Source organism: Zootoca vivipara, chromosome 2 (assembly GCF_965207765.1).
Source record: "Zootoca vivipara chromosome 2, rZooViv2.hap1.1, whole genome shotgun sequence".
Classification (NCBI taxonomy): domain Eukaryota; kingdom Metazoa; phylum Chordata; class Lepidosauria; order Squamata; family Lacertidae; genus Zootoca; species Zootoca vivipara.
The window spans coordinates 2988316-3008509 of NC_142584.1; the positions used below are offsets into that span (position 1 = coordinate 2988316).

At 45.3% G+C, this 20194-nt stretch overlaps 2 protein-coding genes across 8 annotated transcripts in view; one reads left to right on the forward strand and one right to left on the reverse strand.

The window, feature by feature from the left end:
- LOC118078697 (solute carrier family 26 member 10) overlaps positions 1–17879 on the forward strand; it is a 29896-nt gene extending 12017 nt beyond the window's left edge. Inside the window, exons 9-18 of one of the 2 annotated variants that reach the window (XM_035102670.3) lie at positions 1100–1177; positions 2620–2715; positions 3610–3716; positions 4698–4767; positions 6465–6635; positions 7512–7551; positions 8373–8452; positions 9427–9481; positions 10785–10891; positions 16627–17879. In XM_035102670.3, the coding sequence (XP_034958561.1) occupies positions 1100–1177; positions 2620–2715; positions 3610–3716; positions 4698–4767; positions 6465–6635; positions 7512–7551; positions 8373–8452; positions 9427–9481; positions 10785–10891; positions 16627–16665 (843 nt within the window). In that variant the 3' untranslated portion in view covers positions 16666–17879. The remainder of the gene's footprint in view (positions 1–1099; positions 1178–2619; positions 2716–3609; positions 3717–4697; positions 4768–6464; positions 6636–7511; positions 7552–8372; positions 8453–9426; positions 9482–10784; positions 10892–16626) is intronic. The other variant, XM_088662829.1, reaches the window with a different exon arrangement.
- Positions 16993–20194, reverse strand: part of B4GALNT1 (beta-1,4-N-acetyl-galactosaminyltransferase 1) — a 77474-nt gene continuing 74272 nt past the window's right edge. For all 6 annotated transcript variants that reach the window (XM_088662834.1, XM_060272156.2, XM_035102698.3 and 3 more), the window contains one exon: positions 16993–20032. In XM_088662834.1, the coding sequence (XP_088518960.1) occupies positions 19818–20032 (215 nt within the window). In that variant the 3' untranslated portion in view covers positions 16993–19817. The remainder of the gene's footprint in view (positions 20033–20194) is intronic.

The window sequence follows — 20194 nt, forward strand, 5'->3', positions numbered from 1 at the left end:
GGAAGTTCAGCAACATCTAGAGCAGTGGTTCTTGACCTTCCTAATGCCGTGACCTTTTAATACAGTTCCTCATGTTGTGGTGACCCCCAACCATAAAATTATTTTCGTTGCTACTTCATAACTGTAATTTTGCTACTGTTATAAATCATAATGTAAATATCTGATATGCAGGATGTATTTTCATTGTTACAAATGGAACGCTTCGTCTGAGGCGACAGGAGGTTGGGTGTGCAACCTGCCATCGGAGGAACCCTCCTACCCCACAATGCCAGGGTGGGGCTCTCCCTGCCCCAGAGCCAAGGCGAGAGAGCTGTATATGGGCTTGAGGCACACGAGTTGCACCTCCAATTCCCACCATTAGAGGGCACTGGTGACACATAAACAGTAACTAGTTCATCAATCACAGGGGTGTTTTTATTCATTTATTTTCTTTATTAAAATACTGTATATCCCTGAGCCCATGAAACATTCTAAACATTCTAAAGGTTTTATAGTTTCTTATCTCCTTGGCTCGGGGATTGCATAACTCCATACCCTCCAACATTTCCCCGTTGAAAACAGGGACATCCTAAGGAAAAGCAGAACATTCTGGGATCAAATCAGAAACCAGGATGGCTTCTGCAAATCCAGGACTGTCTCTGGAAAATAGAGATACCTGGAGGGTCTGTAATAATTAGCAAATGCATTTTGTGATCTGGAGGTTTAAACTAGGATAAAGTATGCATAAAAATGCACCCCTCAGTGAAAATGGTGTATGAAATATAAGGGGAAATTGTGTTGCAAAATGGTGTATATTAGGCAAAATTGCATGCAAAATCATGTCTATCAGAAGAAATCATATGAAAATTTTGGTGAATTTTCATGAGGACATTTTTTTAAAGAATTCATTATACTCATGTATCCAAGGCTGACCTGGGTAGCTGGAGGTCCACTCAACATTATGGGGAATACAGGTGTTTATTTGGTACCACTGGTGTTTTCTACTTTACTGGTGTTGTGCTATACTAAGGCAGAACAATGTCCCTTGGTTGCCAGTGGACCTTCATGTTATTTTCTGTTATTATCTTGGCTACGACTAACCAGCCTTCCTTGCCCACAGCTCTCTGGCCTCTTCACCAGTGCTGTTGTCCTGGTGGTCTTGCTATGGATTGGACCTCTCTTCTACTACTTACCCAAGGTGAGCTAATTGATAATGTGTAGGAGTGGGGGGGAGAATAGGGGGTTATTCAAAGGGCAGCTCGTTATGCTCAGCCAATCCTGATACAAAATTAAATCATGTGCTCTAGGCATCATTGATATATCTTGGTAACATATTTTACACAAATTTTGGGTCCCCTGGGCATCTTCATTTACTTGCTGCTAGCACAAAGGCTTGACTCACATGCCATATATTAAAACAGGCATCCACAAACTTCGGCCCTCCAGATGTTTTGGACTACAATTCCCATCATCCCTGACCACTGGTCCTGTTAGCTAGGGATCATGGGAGTTGTAGGCCAAAACATCTGGAGGGCCACAGTTTGGGGATGCCTGTATTAAAAGCACATATCCTGTCAAAGAATCCTGGGAACTGTATTTAAAGGGTGCTAGGAATTGTAGAATTGTAGTTCCGTGAGAGGTAAACTACATTTCCCAGCTGTGTTATTTTGTTTGGTGTTCGGAAGAGACATGCTTTAAATGTACAGTGTGTGCAGTCATACACTCTTGCTACACATTTTGTTTCCATGCCAGCTGTTCAGCCTGGAATTTACCTCTTTAGTTTTTATAGAGAATCTGGTGGCTATAAGTCATTGTTGCCCACCCATTTCTTCCCACTGATCTCTGCAAAATGGTAATGCACACTTGCAGCACCAGCCTGTCCAATGTGGACTAACAGCATGCTATGGAAGCTGTTCAACACTATTTGGCCTGTAATGAGAAGCTTCTTCCCTGCAGCTTCTGCCTCCTGTTCAGTGTGACTGTGGAATTACTAATGAATTGCTCCTTAATTGTTTTATCAGTTCTTGCTGAGCTAGCACTATTTCACAATAAAAACATAAGATAGGAAACTGGTAATTAAAGCTCTCCCCCCCACACACACACACACTACCAAAGGGAACAGGAATTAGGGGTTTATTTTTAAAACAGTCAAATGTTATGTAAATGTCATTAATTAAATTATTATATATAGAATCATAGAATCATAGAGTTGGAAGAGACCACAAGGGCCATCCAATCCAACCCCCTGCCAAGCAGGAAACACCATCAAAGCATTCTTGACAGATGCCTGTCAAGCCTCCGCTTAAAGACCTCCAAAGAAGGACCAATTAAGGAGGTCAGGAGTGCTGCATCCCCGCTGAACAGCAAGCAGCCCCAGGGCAGAAGGAGAAAGCTTCTAATTAAAGTTGTAAGGGGGCTTTACTGAATGGGGCTTACTTCTGCATAAACATTATCAGAGGATCTTGACCATGGGAATTACCCATTGCTGGATAATGCTGTGCAGAACCACTATTTTAATTCTGTTTTGAACCAATCACAGAAAAACAATGCCTCAGTGGTGTTCAAGAGCCATGGTATGGAAGTGGGACAGTATGTTAAAGAAACCCCTCATTTCACGCCTCTTTTCTCTCTCATGTCTAGGCTGTCCTGGCCTGCATCAATATCACCAGCCTTCGGCAGATGTTTCTGCAGTTCCAGGACCTGCCCGAGCTGTGGAGGATCAGCCCCATTGACTTCGTAAGCCATGACAGCATCTGAGAATGGACCAGTTTCTCTTTTTTTTTGTTTTTTTTGTTTTGTTTTAAAAAACAAGTTTATTAATCAATTTAAAATATGACATAGAGCAAAAGCATATATGGCAACAGTATAACACAAATACATCTAATCTTATAGATCATGACCATTGCCTATATCCAAGAATGGACCAGTTTCCAATCTAGCAGTTGGAAATTAAGAACTGAATATGTTCCTTCCCTATCAAAAATGTTTACATTGCTACCAGGCTTTTGCAATTGGAATGGATAGGTCCACAGTTTTCAGTAATGGCCTATAGTAGGGATGAAGAATCTTTCTTTCTCCCCCACCCATATTTTGTTGAACTACAACTCCCATCATCCCTGACCATTGGTCATACAGACGGGCTGATGGGAGTTGGAGTTCAGCAACATCTGGAGGGCCACAGGTTAGTCACCCCTGTCATATTGGCAGAGCCTGTGGCCCCCATCATGCCAAACAGCCATGGCACTCGGGAGCTTAATCTGAAGGCCATACGAGCTAGTCTGTTACCTCTCACAGTGAACTGGTGTGAAACTGCCTTGTGAACGGGTCCAGTCCTTAGCCATTGTGGCTCCAGTTTTCTGAGACGTCCTCTTGGCCTACTGTAATAGTTCCTTGCATTAGGCCAGTTTCCTGCCAGAAGAATGTGATTATGTGAACCAGACCTGAGTCAGCAGAGGGCAAGATGGAAGGCTGGGCCAGTGAAGGATTGAACAGCAGGAGTTCCAAGTGTCAAAGCTGGTAGCCAAAGTTGAGCAGTGCTGGTTGTGGCTCAGATCTGTAACCTCAGGTGCTAAGCTGTTCTCCTCCCAGGATTCCTTGTGATTCTATCCCACCCTTTCTCATCCATTGCAGACGTTGTGGGTGGTCACGTGGCTTTCTGTGGTTGTGCTCAACGTGGACCTTGGCTTGGCGGTGGGGGTTGTGTTCTCCATGATGACGGTTGTTTGCCGCACACAGAGGTATTTCCTTCTCTGTCCTCTTCCTCTGCTTTCTCCTCTTGTCAAATGTTAGATCAGGCCCAGCTGCTAGGATTAGGTGCCCCTAGTTGGGATTGTGGGGATCCTGCAAGGCTATAAAATTGGGGTGAGGAACTTCTTCCTGTTGAGGGCTGCATTGCTAGTGGTGGGCAGGGTAGAGTCTGCAGCACTGAAAGATTGCATAGCATTCCTGCCCCATCTCTCCCTCTCCACATCTCTCTGCTGGGGGCCACGTGGAATTAAAGATGGGGAAGGGCTATGGCTCAGTGATAGGGCGTCGTCTTTGCATGCAAAAGGTCCCAGATTCAATCCTCAGCATCTCCAGGTAGGACAGGGAAAGACTTCCTATCTGACACCCTGGAGAGCGGCTGCAAGCCAATGTAGGCCAGGATGAGGAGCCTACAATCCGCCAGATGTTGCTGGACTACAAGTCCCATCATCCCTTGCCATCTGCAGCTGATAGGAACTGCAGTTCATCCACATCTGAAGTGCCTGAGATTCCTCACCCATAGTGTAGACCAGGCACCCCCAAACTTTGGCCCTCCAGATGTTTTGGCCTACAACTCCCACAATCCCCAGCTAACAGGACCACTGTCAGGGATGATGGGAATTGTAGTCCAAAACATCTGCAGGGCTGAAGTTTGGGGGTGCCTGGTGTAGACCCTGAGCTAGTGTTGTCCCTCCCAGAAACTGGAGCAGTACTAGCACGGAGGGGGAACTGCAATGTGGGCTTCTGCCATGTGGCCTGAGGCTCCCCACATTACCCTGGTGGTACATGAATGAGCTGTGTCACAGCAGCTCCCCTGCAGCAAAGGTCCCACGAGAAGGAGCCTGCGCTGGGGCTGAGAGGGAGCCTATGGTTCCCTACAACCTTCCACCTCCAACCATGTTTGCTGTATGTTGAGGGAGCTGTGTCCAGATAATTGCCCATTTGCCCCTCATGTCGCTTTGTCATTCTTACAGGGCGGAGTGCTCAGTTCTGGGCAGGGCAGGGGACACAGAGATCTACAAGCCTGTCAAGTACAACAGCAAGGTAAGAGTCGTGCAAACAATCATAGGAACACACGCCACATGCATGTCTGAAATTGCAGCCCCAAAGCACTCACTGCAGGGAGCCTGAATCTCAGCATTGAAATTGGTGGGGCTACTCCAGTGCAAGTGTGCCCAATCCACACTGGCTGAACACACGCGTGCTAATCTCTTGATAGGCTATTTATAGCACAGGTGGGGCACCTGTGGCCCTCCAGAGGCAGCAGAACTACAACTCCTCTCAGCCCTGACCATAGGCCATGCTGGCTGGGACTGATGGGAGTTGAAGTCCAGCAATACCAGGCGGCTTCCCAGCCAAGCTTTCGAAGGATCAGAACCTGCAGGTGGGTGTGAAGTGAGGACTCATCCCACTGCTTCCCCCCTGGAAAACCTGATTGCTGTTAAATCAAAACAAACGTCACTCATTTATTCTGCGGACTGAATTCAGCAGATTTTCCTGGGGAAAGTGATGGGACAAGTGAAAGCTCAGGACAAGTGGGAAGCCTCTTGGACCCATGGTTTCGAGGCACAGGACAAGCAGAAGTGTGTGCGAGTTCTGAGTTTTCCGTGTTCTAGAATGGAAATTAGCCACACTGGAGAAGATGGCAATTATCCCAGGATGATGTGGAAAGGTAGCAAATGTAGCAGATGCTCCTTGGAGAGGGAGCAAGCCTCGCTATACTCAAGGGGGCATGCTTTTGAGGTGACATGTGTAGGGATGTGGTGGCAACTTAGGCTGTCATTCAAACCCCACTACCTGTGTGTAAGCCCCATTGAATTCAGTAGGACTTACTTCTGAGTAGGCGGGGTTAGGTCTGTGGTTTAAAAGGATCAGAAATATTTATTACAACCATTTGCTCGGTCCCAGCTCCTGCTCACCTAGCAGTTCGAAAGCACATCAAAGTGCAAGTAGATAAATAGGGACCGCTCCAGCGGGAAGGTAAACAGCGTTTCCGTGCGCTGCTCTGGTTCTCCAGAAGCAGCTTTGTCATGCTGGCCACATGACCCGGAAGCTGTCTGTGGACAAACGCCGGCTCCCTCGGCCTATAGAGCGAGATGAGCACTGCAACCCCAGAGATACCATTGCCCCCCAACTGGAGAGGCTTGCTGACCTTCCAGATAAGCCTAAACTTAATGCTCTCCTCTAAGGCAAAGATCAAAAGATGACCTGGATGGTCACCAGATTCTGCGCACAGATTTGTAGGTGTAGACCATCCTCCCGGAACAAATTAGTCTGCTGGGAAAACAGTTGAAGTGAGCCTCCAGGGTGATAGGGCCAATCTGCATGGTATCTCAAACTTTAAAATTTTAGGTTCTCACGTGTCTATGCATTTAACTTAATTTTAATTCTAAAGCTGTTTGCTGTATATTGTTTTAAATGCATATTTTATTCTTGTGAAAGCTGTCCTAGATGTGCCTTTCGAGTTGGTCTATAACCGTAATAAACAAATGAGATGAGCCTCTTCTGTTGCTTGTCTGGGTGGAGGTGTGCATATCCATGTGGGTGTAGAAATCTCTGCTGTTTGCCTTACATTGCCTTTGTCCACAAAGGAAGGCAGCCCTGCTTCAGCCAAAAATTTGAAAGATGATGGGGTTTGTTTATTCATTTTAGGATGGGGTTAATTTTATTCACTTGGCCACCCTAGCCAGGCACAATGATGCATATGTACCCCATTTATCCACCCCATCCCTGCTTCTTAGTGCTTTGAGATCCCAGGTGTGAAGATTATAAGCTACCAGGCTCCCATCTACTATGGGAACCGCAGCTTCTTTCGCGACACTCTGAGCCAACTTGTGGGACTCAACCAAGACTGCGAGAAGCACGAGGACCAAGTTCCAGGCATCGAGCTCAAGATGGACATCAGCACTGTGGTAATGTGGCAACCCAGGGTGGGAGGGGGGAAGAAAAAGATGGAGGGAAGTAGAGTAGAAAATTTGGGGTGGAATTCAGAATTAGCCAAGAATTTGTGCCTAAGTTTGCTTGCATTTTTCCTTTTCCTTTTGTGTGGAAACTGGTCAACTGTGGTCAACATCTTCTCACTGATATTCATAAGCCACTCTGGGAATGCTTTCCTAGCGAAGAGCAGGATAAAAATATTAGTCATAAATAACAGAATCAAGTTAACACAATTCTTGCTAGTCAGAGTGGGAGCCAATGGAGTTGGTCTCCATCTGTCTTGGGAGATATTGGAGGAGTGTGCCTTTGGGGGAGAACTCAGACTGTTGTAAGGCTGTAGCACCTGCTGTGGCTGTAGAGACTGATACAGGATGAACATGTTTTGTTGCAGCTGGGGCGGATGAAGGCATCCATTCATGCTGCTGCAAATGGAGCATGGCATTTCTTCTCTCTGCGGTCATTCCTCCTCTGGTCACTGCTATATCTACATGACCTGTCTCCAGGCACTATGGTCATCTGCAAGGGTGGGCTTGATGTTGTCAGCCTTCATGCCACATTTGCAGACATATTTGTAACACAGAGTTGGCAGCCAATAGGCCTAGTACCTGAAGCCAGCTCCCTGTAGAGCACATCCTTGGAAGACAATTCTGTGCTAGATACAGACCATTTGATTCAATAGAAACAAAGAACTAAGAACTATTGAGCCAAGGACCAAACTAGGTTTTGCTATAAAGCAGAGGTTTTAAAATAAATATAAATTAAACCCAAGGCTGGAGATTTTTTTCACTTTGTCTGGAGTTTAAATTCTTCTCACCTAAGTGGAGATTAACTGCTGTTGTTTTTCTTCCTAGGAGAGCAATGTCTCCGTCCTGGACAAAAAGCTTGGCTCAGGTAAGCAAAGGGTACCAGTTCCTGGTAAATCTTGCTTAGTCAACATGCATTTTGAACTCTGCAAATTGCAAAGCTGCTTAACTGTCCCTTTCCTGTATTCTGCTGAGGATACTGAATGAGTGTGCATGAAAGAGACTTGCCAGGAATGTTTTTTTCCTATGGAAGGACTGAGTGCCATTCATTTCTGCTACTCGGAACAAGTTCCTGGGCTCAGAATTCTTTAGCTCTCTCTCTGTGTGTGTGTGTGTGTGTGTGTTTGTTTGTTTGTTTGTTTGTTTGTTTCTCTCTCTCTCTCTCTCTCTCTCTCTCTCTCTCTCTCTGTGTGTGTGTGTGTGTGTGTGTGTCTTGCACCTGGATCTGGATGGTGGATCTTGGCGTTCTTGTAAAAATCAAATTACTTCTTGTAAGCCTTCAATCTTCCCAACTTTAAGCAAAATGCTGGGTGTCGTGTTTACACTAGACTGGTGTGACAAGAGTTGGTGCTGTGCACTGAGTCAGACCACTGGCCCATCTGGCTCAGTATTGTCTACACTGACTGTCAGCTGCTCTCCAAGGTATCAGATAGTAGTTTCTTTTCAGCCTGATCTGGAGATGCCAGAGGACTGAACATGTTGGGCTGGGATGAAGAAAAAGTTATGATCATGCAGCTGGAACAGGTTCCCATATGGAAAATGAGATTCATCTCCTCCTGTGAAAACTGGTTGGAGATGGGAAGCTTCTGAGCATGTGCAGAGCGTCACATGGCAAATTGTCACTGATGCTGCTGGGCTCAGGCTGTTGGATTCATTGCAGATTGTGGTCTGTCCACTTTGCTCTTCCAGGCGTGTCAGTACAGGCTGTCATTCTTGACTGCAGTGGAGTGTCCTTTGTGGACTCAGCTGGAGCCCGTCTACTTATTCAGGTACAAAAGGAAACGTATGTATGCGTACAAGTAACGAGGTGGCGCACTTGCCATCAAAATGCTCCCAGTCTAGATTGCCTGCCTTTGTTTTATTTATTTCAACTGTATTCTGCTGTTCCTCCATCTGACTGGATGTTAAATGCATATATATTTTTTGCATTTAATGTGCAGGGTGTTTTATTGTTGTTTTAAATGGAAAGCATCCACCCAGGTAGTGGGTGGGGGTGGAACTGTAATAATGTGGGCTAAAGAGGGAGGAAAGGTGAACATAACCTTTCTGGCAATCCCTCCTTGTTGCATTAGGAGGAAATTATTCCATTAGTGCCAAGTCCAGTTTGACTCTTAGAGTAAGTTTCATATGGCTCCCCAATTAGAAAATCTTTAGAAAATTCAGTAAATGGACTTCTGCCTGAGCATGGGCATAGTCAGGATTAATGGGGGGGGGGGCAGAACCAAGATATCTGTGATGCAATTGAGTCCAGTTATTATTTTAAAGGTAAAGGTAAAGGGACCCCGACCATTTGGTCCAGTCGTGACCGACTCTGGGGTTGCGGTGCTCATCTCGCGTTATTGGCCGAGGGAGCCAGCGTACAGCTTCCAGGTCATGTGGCCAGCATGACAAAGCCGCTTCTGGCAAACCAGAGCAGCACATGGAAACGCCATTTACCTTCCTATTTATCTACTTGCACTTTGATGTGCTTTCGAACTGCTAGGTTGGCAGGATTATGTAACTTACCAATGAACAATTGGGAATCAAGATTTCCCATAATGGAATCAAAAACAGTAGCAGAGACGATAGATTCCAAAATGGATTACAGAAATAGTTCCCCTGCCCCCCCCCGGTTGTGCAAATATCAGTAGCAAATTAGAAGATCACAGCATAGCTCCAGGGACCTAGCTATAATCACCGAGGCAGCTTGTGGTTAGAAGGCAATGTTTGCAATTCTCTAGTAATGGCTTCCTGTGCCTTGCAGGTGTGTGTAGAATGCCAAAAGGCAGGTGTGCAGATCCATTTGGCTTCCTGTAATGGTAAGTGAAAATAAAGGTGCCATCAGACCTCTTTCTTCCCCCATTGATTGTGTTCTGACGTATCTTAATATTGCATGGTTGTTATAATATAGAATTATTAAAATCAATATATTTAAAAGGCAGCTTGTCCCAATGCACATATTACCCAGAAGCAAGCCTGGGTTTGCCACCAGCTGTGCACTCAAGCATGGAGCAGCCGATTGCAACCCCTGGAGAGAATTCTGAGATGCGCTTCTGGTGTGCTCTCTGTTTTCTGCATGAGCCTTCCACCGTCTCTTTCTCCATCAAGCACTTCTGCCTGCATGACTGAGGGCCAAACTAGAGGTGGCAACAGAGATTTGTGATTGGGTCTCCCGTTTTCATTTATCTGCATTTTTGTAAAAAGCAGCAGGGATACCCAATTCACACCAGAAACACAGCATGGTGGTAGTGCTCCCTCTGTAATTCTGCTCTGAATAGCTATGGGGATTAGCTTTTACAGAGATATAAAGAAATGGGAAATCCATCCACAGCTCTGTCATCATCCTGACATAGACCACATCCATACCGTGCATTTACAGCACATTGCTTCCCTCAAGGAATTTTGTGCCTTGTAGTTTACCCTTCAGAGCTGCAATTATAGAATTGTAGAGTTGGAAGTGACCCTGGGGGTCATCTAGTCCAACCCTCTGCAATGTCGGGATATGCAGCTGTCCCAAACGGGGATCGAATGTGCAACCTTGACATTATCAGCACCTCACTCTGACCAACTGAATTATCCATTCCTAGCACCATAACAAATCACATTTGCCAGAATAATTTAGGGGAAGGCACAGTTTAAAGCAGGGGTCCCCAAACTAAGGCCCGGGGGCCGGATGCGGTCCAATCACCTTCTAAATCCGGCCTGCGGACGGTCCAGGAATCAGCATGTTTTTACATGAGTAGAATGTGTCCTTTTATTTAAAATGCATCTCTGGGTTATTTGTGGGGCATAGGAATTTTTACTTCTTTTCCAAAATATAGTCCGGCCCCCCACAAGGTCTGAGGGACAGTGGACTGGCCCCCTGCTGAAAAAGTTTGCTGACCCCTGATTTAAAGGTTTGGTGTGGATGTGGCCATAGTTAGGATGTAAGACCCAAAGATCACAAGTGCATGCTCACCTCTTGACTTGCCACTGACTCAGTTGAGGAAGCCTTACATACAAAACGATAGGTAAATCCTGCGTGCAGTGGTTTTGAGGGGTGGTGTCTTCCTCACACATGCAGGTCACCCCTTGAGGAATCAGACCTCACCCATATCCATTTATTTCCTCCTTTCCATCTAGTCGGTGTTTTACAGACCTTGAGGTCCTGTGGCCTTCTCCATCATCTTCCCCCACAGCAGATTTTTGTCACTGTGCACGATGCGGCTTCCTACCTTCAGCAGACTATGGTAAGAGGGAGGCTGAGGGTGCAGGCAGACAATAGGTGAGCCTTTGCTCTTCCTGGTTGCAATCCTAGCCCCTCTGGAACCCGCTTTGCAGCCCTGGGGAGGACAGGGTCTGACTTGGGAAAAAGCTCAGTTTTCCCCAACAACAATTGTGGGGTCATGGCTGTCCCCTTGGAGACTGAAAGTATAAACTCTTATCATTGAAATATTCCCAAGTGAAAAAGCTTTTTCTCCATGTAGAAAACTCTATGTCCAGCCTAGCCTTCTCTCTGGCATGGCCATTTTCTATGTGCAGGGATATTATTTTTCTATGCAGGAGCATTCCATCAAATGAACCCCCACCTGTAGTCATAAATGGACTAATCCAGACACAGATTTACCACTTCAGCTGCCAGGTGAAGACACTGGGCCTTCCCCCGGGGGCTTCAATGGAGGTTTATTGTGGAATCAGTGCTGCTCATGTATGAAGTTTCCCACACTATACGCATGGCATTCCCATCATCAATTCCTGTGTACTGTTTTTAAACATTTAATCTGGATTTTTCTCTGACTGCGGGGAATTTGTTGAGTAACAATAACCCATTATAAATCAATGAATTCCCTGCAATAAAAATGTGTGTAGGGTGATGCTGGGGTGGGGAGTCTATTGTGAAACATAGTAACTAAGGGGCAGGAATACTTGCTTGTGCACATGTTTTTACCTTTTTTTTTTAAAAAAAAAAAAGTACACATGCAAAGAAAATGAAAAGGCAGTGGAGTATGGAGAGGGGGGGGGGACCAGCAGTGCAGAAACATTTCTTCAGTGAGTGCCCATGGCTGCAGGCAGGAAGCAATGGAACACTTATGAAAAGAAGAGAAATTACAGAAGTGTGGCAACCACAAAATGAAAAAAACAACCACCCATGTCTCAACCAACCATGTATTGCCCCAATCCAGGCGCACACCCTTTTCAGAGGAAAGTGGCTTTGCATGGTTGACAGTTTGCTTTTTGTTTTGCAATCTATTTGTTACAAAATACCTCTTGCTGTAGTAACGTTTAAAAAATGAGTGTTATTTCTGGCTCCCATGCAATCCCATATATAGGCTCTGTGTCTGTGCGGAGCTGGAGCTGGAGCCTTCTGTAACAGAAGCCAGCGTGGCTATCTAAAGAACTTTTAACTGAGTTAAGATTTAAAAGGGATGTGTACAAAAAATGGAAAAGGGGGGAAATCACCAGAGAGGAATTCAAACAAACAGCCAGCACGTGTAGAGACAAAGTCAGAAAAGCTAAAGCACAGAATGAACTCAGGCTTGCTAGAGAGGTTAAAAGCAACAAAAAGGGCTTTTATGGGTATATCCGTAGCAAAAGGAAGAACAATGAAACAGTGGGGTCACTTAGAGGAGAAGATGGTGAAATGCGAACAGGGGACAGAGAAAAGGCAGAACTCCTCAATGCCTTCTTTGCCTCAGTCTTCTCCAAAAAAAGAAAAGAATTGGGAGCAGATGATTCAGCAGGGGAAACACAGCCCAGAATAAGTAAGGAGGTAGTACAAGAATACTTGGCTGGTTTAGATGTATTCAAGTCTCCAGGGCCAGATGAACTACATCCAAGAGTATTAAAAGAACTGGCAGAGGTGATTTCAGAACCACTGGCAATAATATTTGAAAATTCCTGGAGAACAGGCGAAGTTCCAGCAGACTGGAGGAGGGCAAATGTTGTCCTTATTTTCAAAAAGGGGGAAAGAGAGGACCCAAACAATTACCGCCCAGTCAGCCTGACATCAATACCAGGAAAGATTCTAGAGCAGATCATTAAGCAAACGGTTTGTGAGCACCTAGAAAATTACAAAATTACAAGCCTGTTAGATGAAGGGAACGCTGTGGATGTAGCCTATCTTGATTTCAGCAAGGCCTTTGACAAGGTGCCCCATGATATTCTTGTAAAGAAGCTGGTAAAATGCGGGCTAGACAATGCTACCATTCAGTGGATTTTTAACTGGCTGACTGACCGAACCCAAAGGGTGCTCATCAATGGCTCCTCCTCATCCTGGAGAGTAGAGACTAGTGGGGTGCCACAGGGTTCTGTCTTGGGTCCAGTCTTATTCAACATCTTTATCAATGACTTGGATGATGGGCTTGAGGGCATCCTGAGCAAGTTTGTAGATGACATCAAATTGGGAGGGGTGGCTAATACCCCAGAGGACAGGATCACACTTCAAAATGACCTTAACAGATTAGACAACTGGGCCAAAGCAAACAAGATGAATTTTAACAAGGAGAAATGTAAAGTACTACACTTGGGCAAAATAAAAAATAAAAAATGAAAGGCACAAATACAGGATGGGAGACACTTGGCTTGAGAGCAGTACATGTGAAAAGGATCTAGGAGTCTTGGTAGACCACAAACTTGATATGAGTCAACAGTGTGATGCAGCAGCTAAAAAAGCCAATGCAATTCTGGGCTGCATCAATAGTATAGCATCTAGATCAAGGGAAGTAATAGTACCACTGTATTCTGCTCTGGTCAGACCTCACCTGGAGTACTGTGTCCAGTTCTGGGCACCACAGTTCAAGGATACTGACAAGCTGGAACATGTCCAGAAGAGGGCAACCAAAATGGTCAAAGGCCTGGAAACGATGCCTTATGAGGAACGGCTTAGGGAGCTGGGTATGTTTAGCCTGGAGAAGAGAAGGTTAAGGGGTGATATGATGGCCATGTTCAAATATATAAAAGGATGTCATATAGAGGAGGAAGAAAGGTTGTTTTCTGCTGCTCCAGAGAAGCGGACACGGAGCAATGGATTCAAACTACAAGAAAGAAGATTCCACCTCAACATTAGGAAGAACTTCCTGACAGTAAGAGCTGTTCGGCAGTGGAATTTGCTACCAAGGAGTGTGGTGGAGTCTCCTTCTTTGGAGGTCTTTAAGCAGAGGCTTGACAGCCATCTGTCAGGAATGCTTTGATGGTGTTTCCTGCTTGGCAGGGGGTTGGACTGGATGGCCCTTGTGGTCTCTTCCAACTCTATGATTCTATGAGCAGCCAAGAGGGGGTCCTCCAGCTGTTGCTGGACTACATAATTCCTGACAGTGGGACATTCTGTGTTTTTTTTAAAAATAATTTTTATTGGTTTTGCATATAAACAGAACAAAAAGAAAATTAGACACATAAACATAAAATAACATATTTTCCTCCTTCTTCCAACCCACCCCCCCTGAGATCCCTCCTGCCACCAGGTATCCCCATGGACAGTGCGCAGTCGAAGGTGGGGCATCCTCATAGCTGGGCTTGTCCCCACCCCCCTCATCCCCCCCAAAAAAACCCTGCCACCGAGGGATCCTAGGGAAACAAGAAGAGAGCGGGTGTCCCCCCAACTATTTATCTTAACTTTATCAAAGCTCACCCAAAAAGAATAATAACAACAACAACAACAACAACAACAACAACAACAACAACACAGGAATAAGAAAAAAAAAGAGCAACTGCAAAAACAAAGAAAAAAAGAAAACAAAAAGAAAAAGAAAAAAATAAAGAGGAACAATTAATAATTGTTCCTTTCTTTCCTTTAAAATCATTGTATTATTATGGGCTTCCCCTACCTCCCCCCTTTTCTGATTTTCATTTTTAACTCCTCTTTAGCAGTTTTCTTCTCATATTCCCCCTTCTATTTTCCACACTCTCCAATCTTACTTCAATAGTATCCTTATTTCTGATAGATTTATATTCTAACAACTTTTCCCATTCCCTCCCTCCCCTCCCCCCCAGCACTCCCTCTGCCACCGAGAGTCCCAGAGGAAAGAAAGAGAGAGGGAATGGTTCTTTTTCCAATTGGGACTTCCCTCCCCCCCCCGCCCTCCCCGCCCCAGGAGCCCCCCCTGCCACCAGGAGCTCCCCAGAGGTCCAGAACCCCCAACCGTCCCTTCCATCATTCATCTTACCAAATTCGCTTTTTTGATACTTCTAAATGAATTCTAAATCTTATTTCTAGCTTATCAATTTTCCTTTTTTTTCCATGCCTCAATTTTTTCCCCAAAAACTCCCATAAATTTTTAAAACCTTTTTACATTCCCAATTCCAGATCTTATCTTTATCCTCAATTCTTCCCTCTCTATACCCTGATCCCGGCCCTCCCCTTCCAGTCCAGCAAGTACCAAAGTCCATGATCCAGTTTTCAGTCCTTTTTTTATCCATCCTATTAAACAACAAATGTACCTCCTTCATCCCACACCCTTCCTGACAAATTTTTCAATCCAGTCTTCTCTATTCTCCCCCCCCCCTCCATAAATCATTTCTTCTTTGCATGATGCTTTTCTTGTGGGTTTTCTGTCTCTTCAAAAATTCTTGCTTTTTCCCCTCCTGAGGAGGGTTAATTCCACTCTCAGCTAAGTCTTTATTCATTGGCAAGTCCTGTATTTCATCCTCATTTACTTCAACTGTGTTGTGTATCAGTTCGTCTGTCTGTTTATCCTCATGCATCATTTCTTGAAGTGTTTCATTTTTCTGTAAATCTTGATTTATTCCTTCCAATTGTTGTTGAGTCTTACACATATTAATTCTCATTTCCCACAAGAGTCTCAAAACTTTCTCCTGGAAGCCAGGTGTGTAATCTTCTGTTGACATTTTTCTAGCTTTCCAAGGGCAGAGCAAAACTTGGGAAACAGGAAATGGTTACAAGTTGCAGTTCATCCACATAGCCCAAACTGGATGCAATATATTCTCAAATATCAAACCAAAAGTTTTAAAGTATCAATTCCTTCCTTTCGCTCCCCCCATTATATTCCACTCGCTGTTCTGTTCAGGGTGCCAAATTTCAGGGCACAGAGGGGGTCTCTTCTTCAATTAAATAAGTTTGCAGGGATTCTTAATGTCTAAAACAATTCTCCCCCCCTAACCCTGCCTCAGGAGGAGAGTCTTTAGTCAGTCCTCGGAGATATTCAAGGAATAAAGCTTTTAGTCCCCGGCACTGGGATTCCTCCTTAAGCTGCTTCCTCTTTAAATCAGTAGGGGGGAGATCGGCTTCCGTTTTTTAAATCTCACCCCCATTCCAAATCTCAAATCCAATTTTAAGTCTTTAAGTCCTTTTTACTCACGGTCTTTCAATTTCTTGACTTCTTTGGGAAAATCCAGTGCTCCCCGCCTCCGGCACGGAGCTTCTCCCTGCAAGGGTAGCGATGGCGCACCAAAATGGCCCCGCGACTACAACCCTTCTCACTCCGGAGCTCTTATTAGAGCTTACCGGAGAGTTGGGGAGTCGGGATTGGGGCGCTGCTTGGCGATTTCCGCCCCCAGAACGCACGATCTGGGGTTCTTTGGGGTGCAGCGGCGCTCCTGCTGCTTCCCCCTCCCTTGCAGAGACGGGTCGCCTCGGAACGCGAGCCAGACGGCGCTGGCGCTGAACCGGAAGCCGACAGTGGGACATTCTGGTAGGGGATGATAGAAGCTGTAGTCCACATCAGGACAGCACATTGGCTATCCCCGTTCTATACAGGAATAGCAAGGGAGCTGGTGGTCTTTTCCCCCTTCCTAAAGAGCATACACTTAGAAGTGTTTGGGTGCCTTCCGATTCCAGTCTCTTCCAATCCATGAGTTACAGGAGGGATAAGAACAGCCTTTGGCACTTGACATACATTATCCCAATCCTTCCTGCAGCCATCATGCAAATATATTGCAGAGAGACTAGTGAGGGAGGAGGCCTGGGAGAGTCCTGTTACACAGTATACAGCTTCATGCAGAATTCTATTTTTCTTCTTCCCCTGCTCAGGAAAGTATGGAGCTGAAGGACCCAACCATCTGGGTATAACTGCCTCTGTATCAAATCAATCCATGCGTACCAGGACAAGGACTAGATGAGATCACAGAAATGCTAGAGGCAGCTGGCTGCCTCGGAAACCAACAAGGCCCTGTCTGCTATAACGGAGGGCTGTCCTATCAGGAATGGACAGAGAGAGAGAAGAGAAAGGAGGCAGCAGGACAAGACAGAAGCTCCTTCTCTTACCAAGACCTCTTTGGCCAGTTGTGGTCTGTATTCAGCTACCACCACACTAAAGGAAGGTTTGATTTGCACTCAATCCTATTCAATCTTCATCTCTTCTGGGCCTTTGTCAAAAAGTTTCGATACACCAACAACCAGAGATATTTTTTGTTGTTGAAAAAACCAACACCAAAAAAACCTTTATTCCCTTCCCCAAATTGTTTCCTTTATACAGAAAAAAAAACCGTTTGAAGGAATCACAGGTAAACTCATTGCCAACAGGAAAGGGACAGTAAGCTCGTAAGATGAAAGGAGCAGGCTCAAAACAGCAGGTGGCATCCAGCTATGTTTTACTCAAGAATGCACCCATGGAAATTAATGGTCTTAACTTCATCATGTTCTTTAACTTCAGTGAGTCTGCTCTGAGTAAAAGTTAGTGGACTTCTACTAAATGTGAGTGAAAGGGCTGTGCAGCCTGGAATGAGAGGTCTCATAATACCTGGATGCAAACAGGACAGAAGGAGGGGGAGGTTGGAAGATATTATTTCATGCAAAGGCTAACACACACACTCTGCCACCTCCGCCATACACTGAAGAACTTGCTTGTCAAATCTATAGCTAGGCACCCTAAAGACTGATAAACTAACTGCCTTTCCCTCCTCATGTGGTTGGGTAGTAAGGCAACACTGCAGGGGTGTTGGGAGAAAGTCAGAAATGGGGATGGTGTTCGCCTCCTGGGCAGCTTGCCTCACTGAGCGAGTGTTTCTACTTTTAGTTTTAATTCTCCTTCACATCAGAATAGTTGATTCTTCTGGCTAGTATCAGGATCTGAATTCATACCATGTGTCCCAAACTAAGCATTTGCTTGTTTAGGCTGAATTAGGAACAGGCTGTAAGCTTTCCAGTAATATTTCCAAATCAGTATGTCAACATTTTGAAAATAACTCTTGCTGTATTTGAGAGTGTTGTGGGGTGGGGGAATGTGTAGGGGTTGAATCACTCCCCCATTTAATAAATAAATAAATAAATAAAGTGGCATGGCAGCAAGAGAGAGAACCCATCTTATTTATATATCAACATGTATGCTAAAACTAAGAGGCTTCACCTGCCCTACTTTACATAGGGAGAGCAGTGAAAGATTCAATACCTTACCTTTTAGCATTCTACTGAATGGATAAACAGAGATGAGAGACTTGCTTTTGAGTCAACAATTGTACTGTAAGTACAATGTCCAACGGGGCTTGCCGGTACTTCAGTTTTGAATGGGACTTCAGCAGCCTCTGTTACAGCCAACTGACCAATCTAGCAAGTGCCTTTATAAAGACCCAGTTTTATACCAATCTTTTTGAAACTGTGATCTAGCAACTCAGACATAATGCATCATCCTGGAACAAGAAGCAACCCTATAAAAAGCCAGAGAGTTAGGCTGGAGGGGGTAGGTAGGTGGAAGGAAAAAACTAAGCATCAATTCTTTTACCTACTGAGGCCATTGCTTATCTGATGGTTGTGGCAGCAAAGCACAAGAACACTCTCAGGAAAGCAACATGTTCCCCCTTTTGAAGAAGAGCCATTTGCTCTGGGTCTATTGACATGATCAGAGGGAACCTTAGGGTCATGGATTGAGGGGTGCGTGTGTTTGGAGGAAGGGGGTGCTATGGTAGTACAACAAATGCATTTGAACTTCACAGCTAAAGGGCAGTGATGCTCAGTACTGCTCCAACCACATTGACTCTTGCAATTTCCACATCTGTCCCCTCTGCATCACTCTCCCTGCTGCAGAAGTGCTTCAGTGCCTAGAGCTGATTGGCTAGTGTTATGCTTGCCTTTCTGTCTCAAGACCTCTGCAGTCAGTTGCAGATGAGCACTTCTTAGCCAGGCTGCCAGGAAGGAGTGCACATCCTATGGGGGATGGGGTGGGAGAAGTGTGTCATATAACAGAGTGGTCTTAATGGCGGCTGCTGCTTACTTGCTGTAGGACCAATCCCATGCATTGGAACTAAATATGCAGGAGAAACTAAACCCAGCCCTGCTTCATAAGCATTTCACACCCCCAAAAACAAACAGCAGCTATAGGAAGAACAGTAACACTGGTTACGCAATTGGGACCAAGAAGGCAAAAGGAAGCAGGGTTCGGGGATATGGGGGGAAAGACTTGTCAAATGGATTTTGTTTGAAATAAAAACATTGCAGTCTGTTGTACACAAGTCTGCCTTCTTCAGCATATAAAAATCCTGCCACATTAGAAAACCAGCTCCCAGCTCCCACCCCACTGTCTATGAACACAGGCCACTTCTTGTCTGGAGTTTTGAGTGTGCTGTTTTATGGCCCCTGCTGCCCTCCTTTTCTGTTGCTTTGCAGCAATTGATACCTCAACGCTTCCCCCTGATGGTTGCTTTCCATCACTGTAGTCTTTGGCACTTCAAAATGTCCCAGGATGGCACCAGCATGAGGGAAAGGAATTTGGAAGAAGGGAGCACAGGTGTAAAGACTTGGCACAAAAAGTTGTGGCACTGGATAAAGTATTGTGTCTGTGTGTGGAGAGATGCAGGGGGAAGCCCAGAAAAAATTGTGGTTGCTTCCAACTAGGAAAGAAAGAAAGTTAACTCAAGTATCACACCATATCCAAGATTCTCCAGTTCAGAGACATAACAGGGTGAAACAAACACAGGAACAGGTCACATTCTCCTGACCACCAAGGCTCAGAATCAAGCAATAGCACAGTCTCTCCATCCTGCTAGAAAAGACATTTTTTCTTTCTTTTTTAAAAAAGTGGTCATGGCTGCCAATTTCCCAAACTGCTCTTTAAGCCTGAGGCTGCTGAGGCCACCCTGAGTTCTTGGGGTTTGGCTAGTTGACAGACAAGGCCATTTGCCTCGGGCTCTGGCCAATTGCCAGAGCAGGCTGCCTGAGATTGGTAAACCCAATTGCCTGAGGACAAAGCCAGTTGTCAGGGGTGAAGCTAAATTCATTAGCACCAGAGACTAGTTGCCTGTCATGCATTTGAAACGGTTCTTGAAGTAAAAGAAGCTCTGTTTGGTGGTCAGGCTGTTGTCACTTGAGTTGGGATAGCGGAATTTGGCATACTGCTTCTCACTGTCTGTCTTTAGCCATGGCAGCCTAATCTTTGAGGCGTGGTCCACCACAACGTTGGAGCAGGAACCGACATGCAGAATACCCAGGCCATCAATGAAGAATTCTGGAGAGAGAGAGAGAGGAGGAGGAGGAGGATTAGCACGGTCTTCTGGATTTTAGCCAGGAAGCCCTCATGCAGCCAAAAAGCCATCTTAGTCCAGATATGGTCACTGGTCCTAAATTATGCTCCAAGCACCCACCTCACTCACAAGGGGTCTCAAGCACA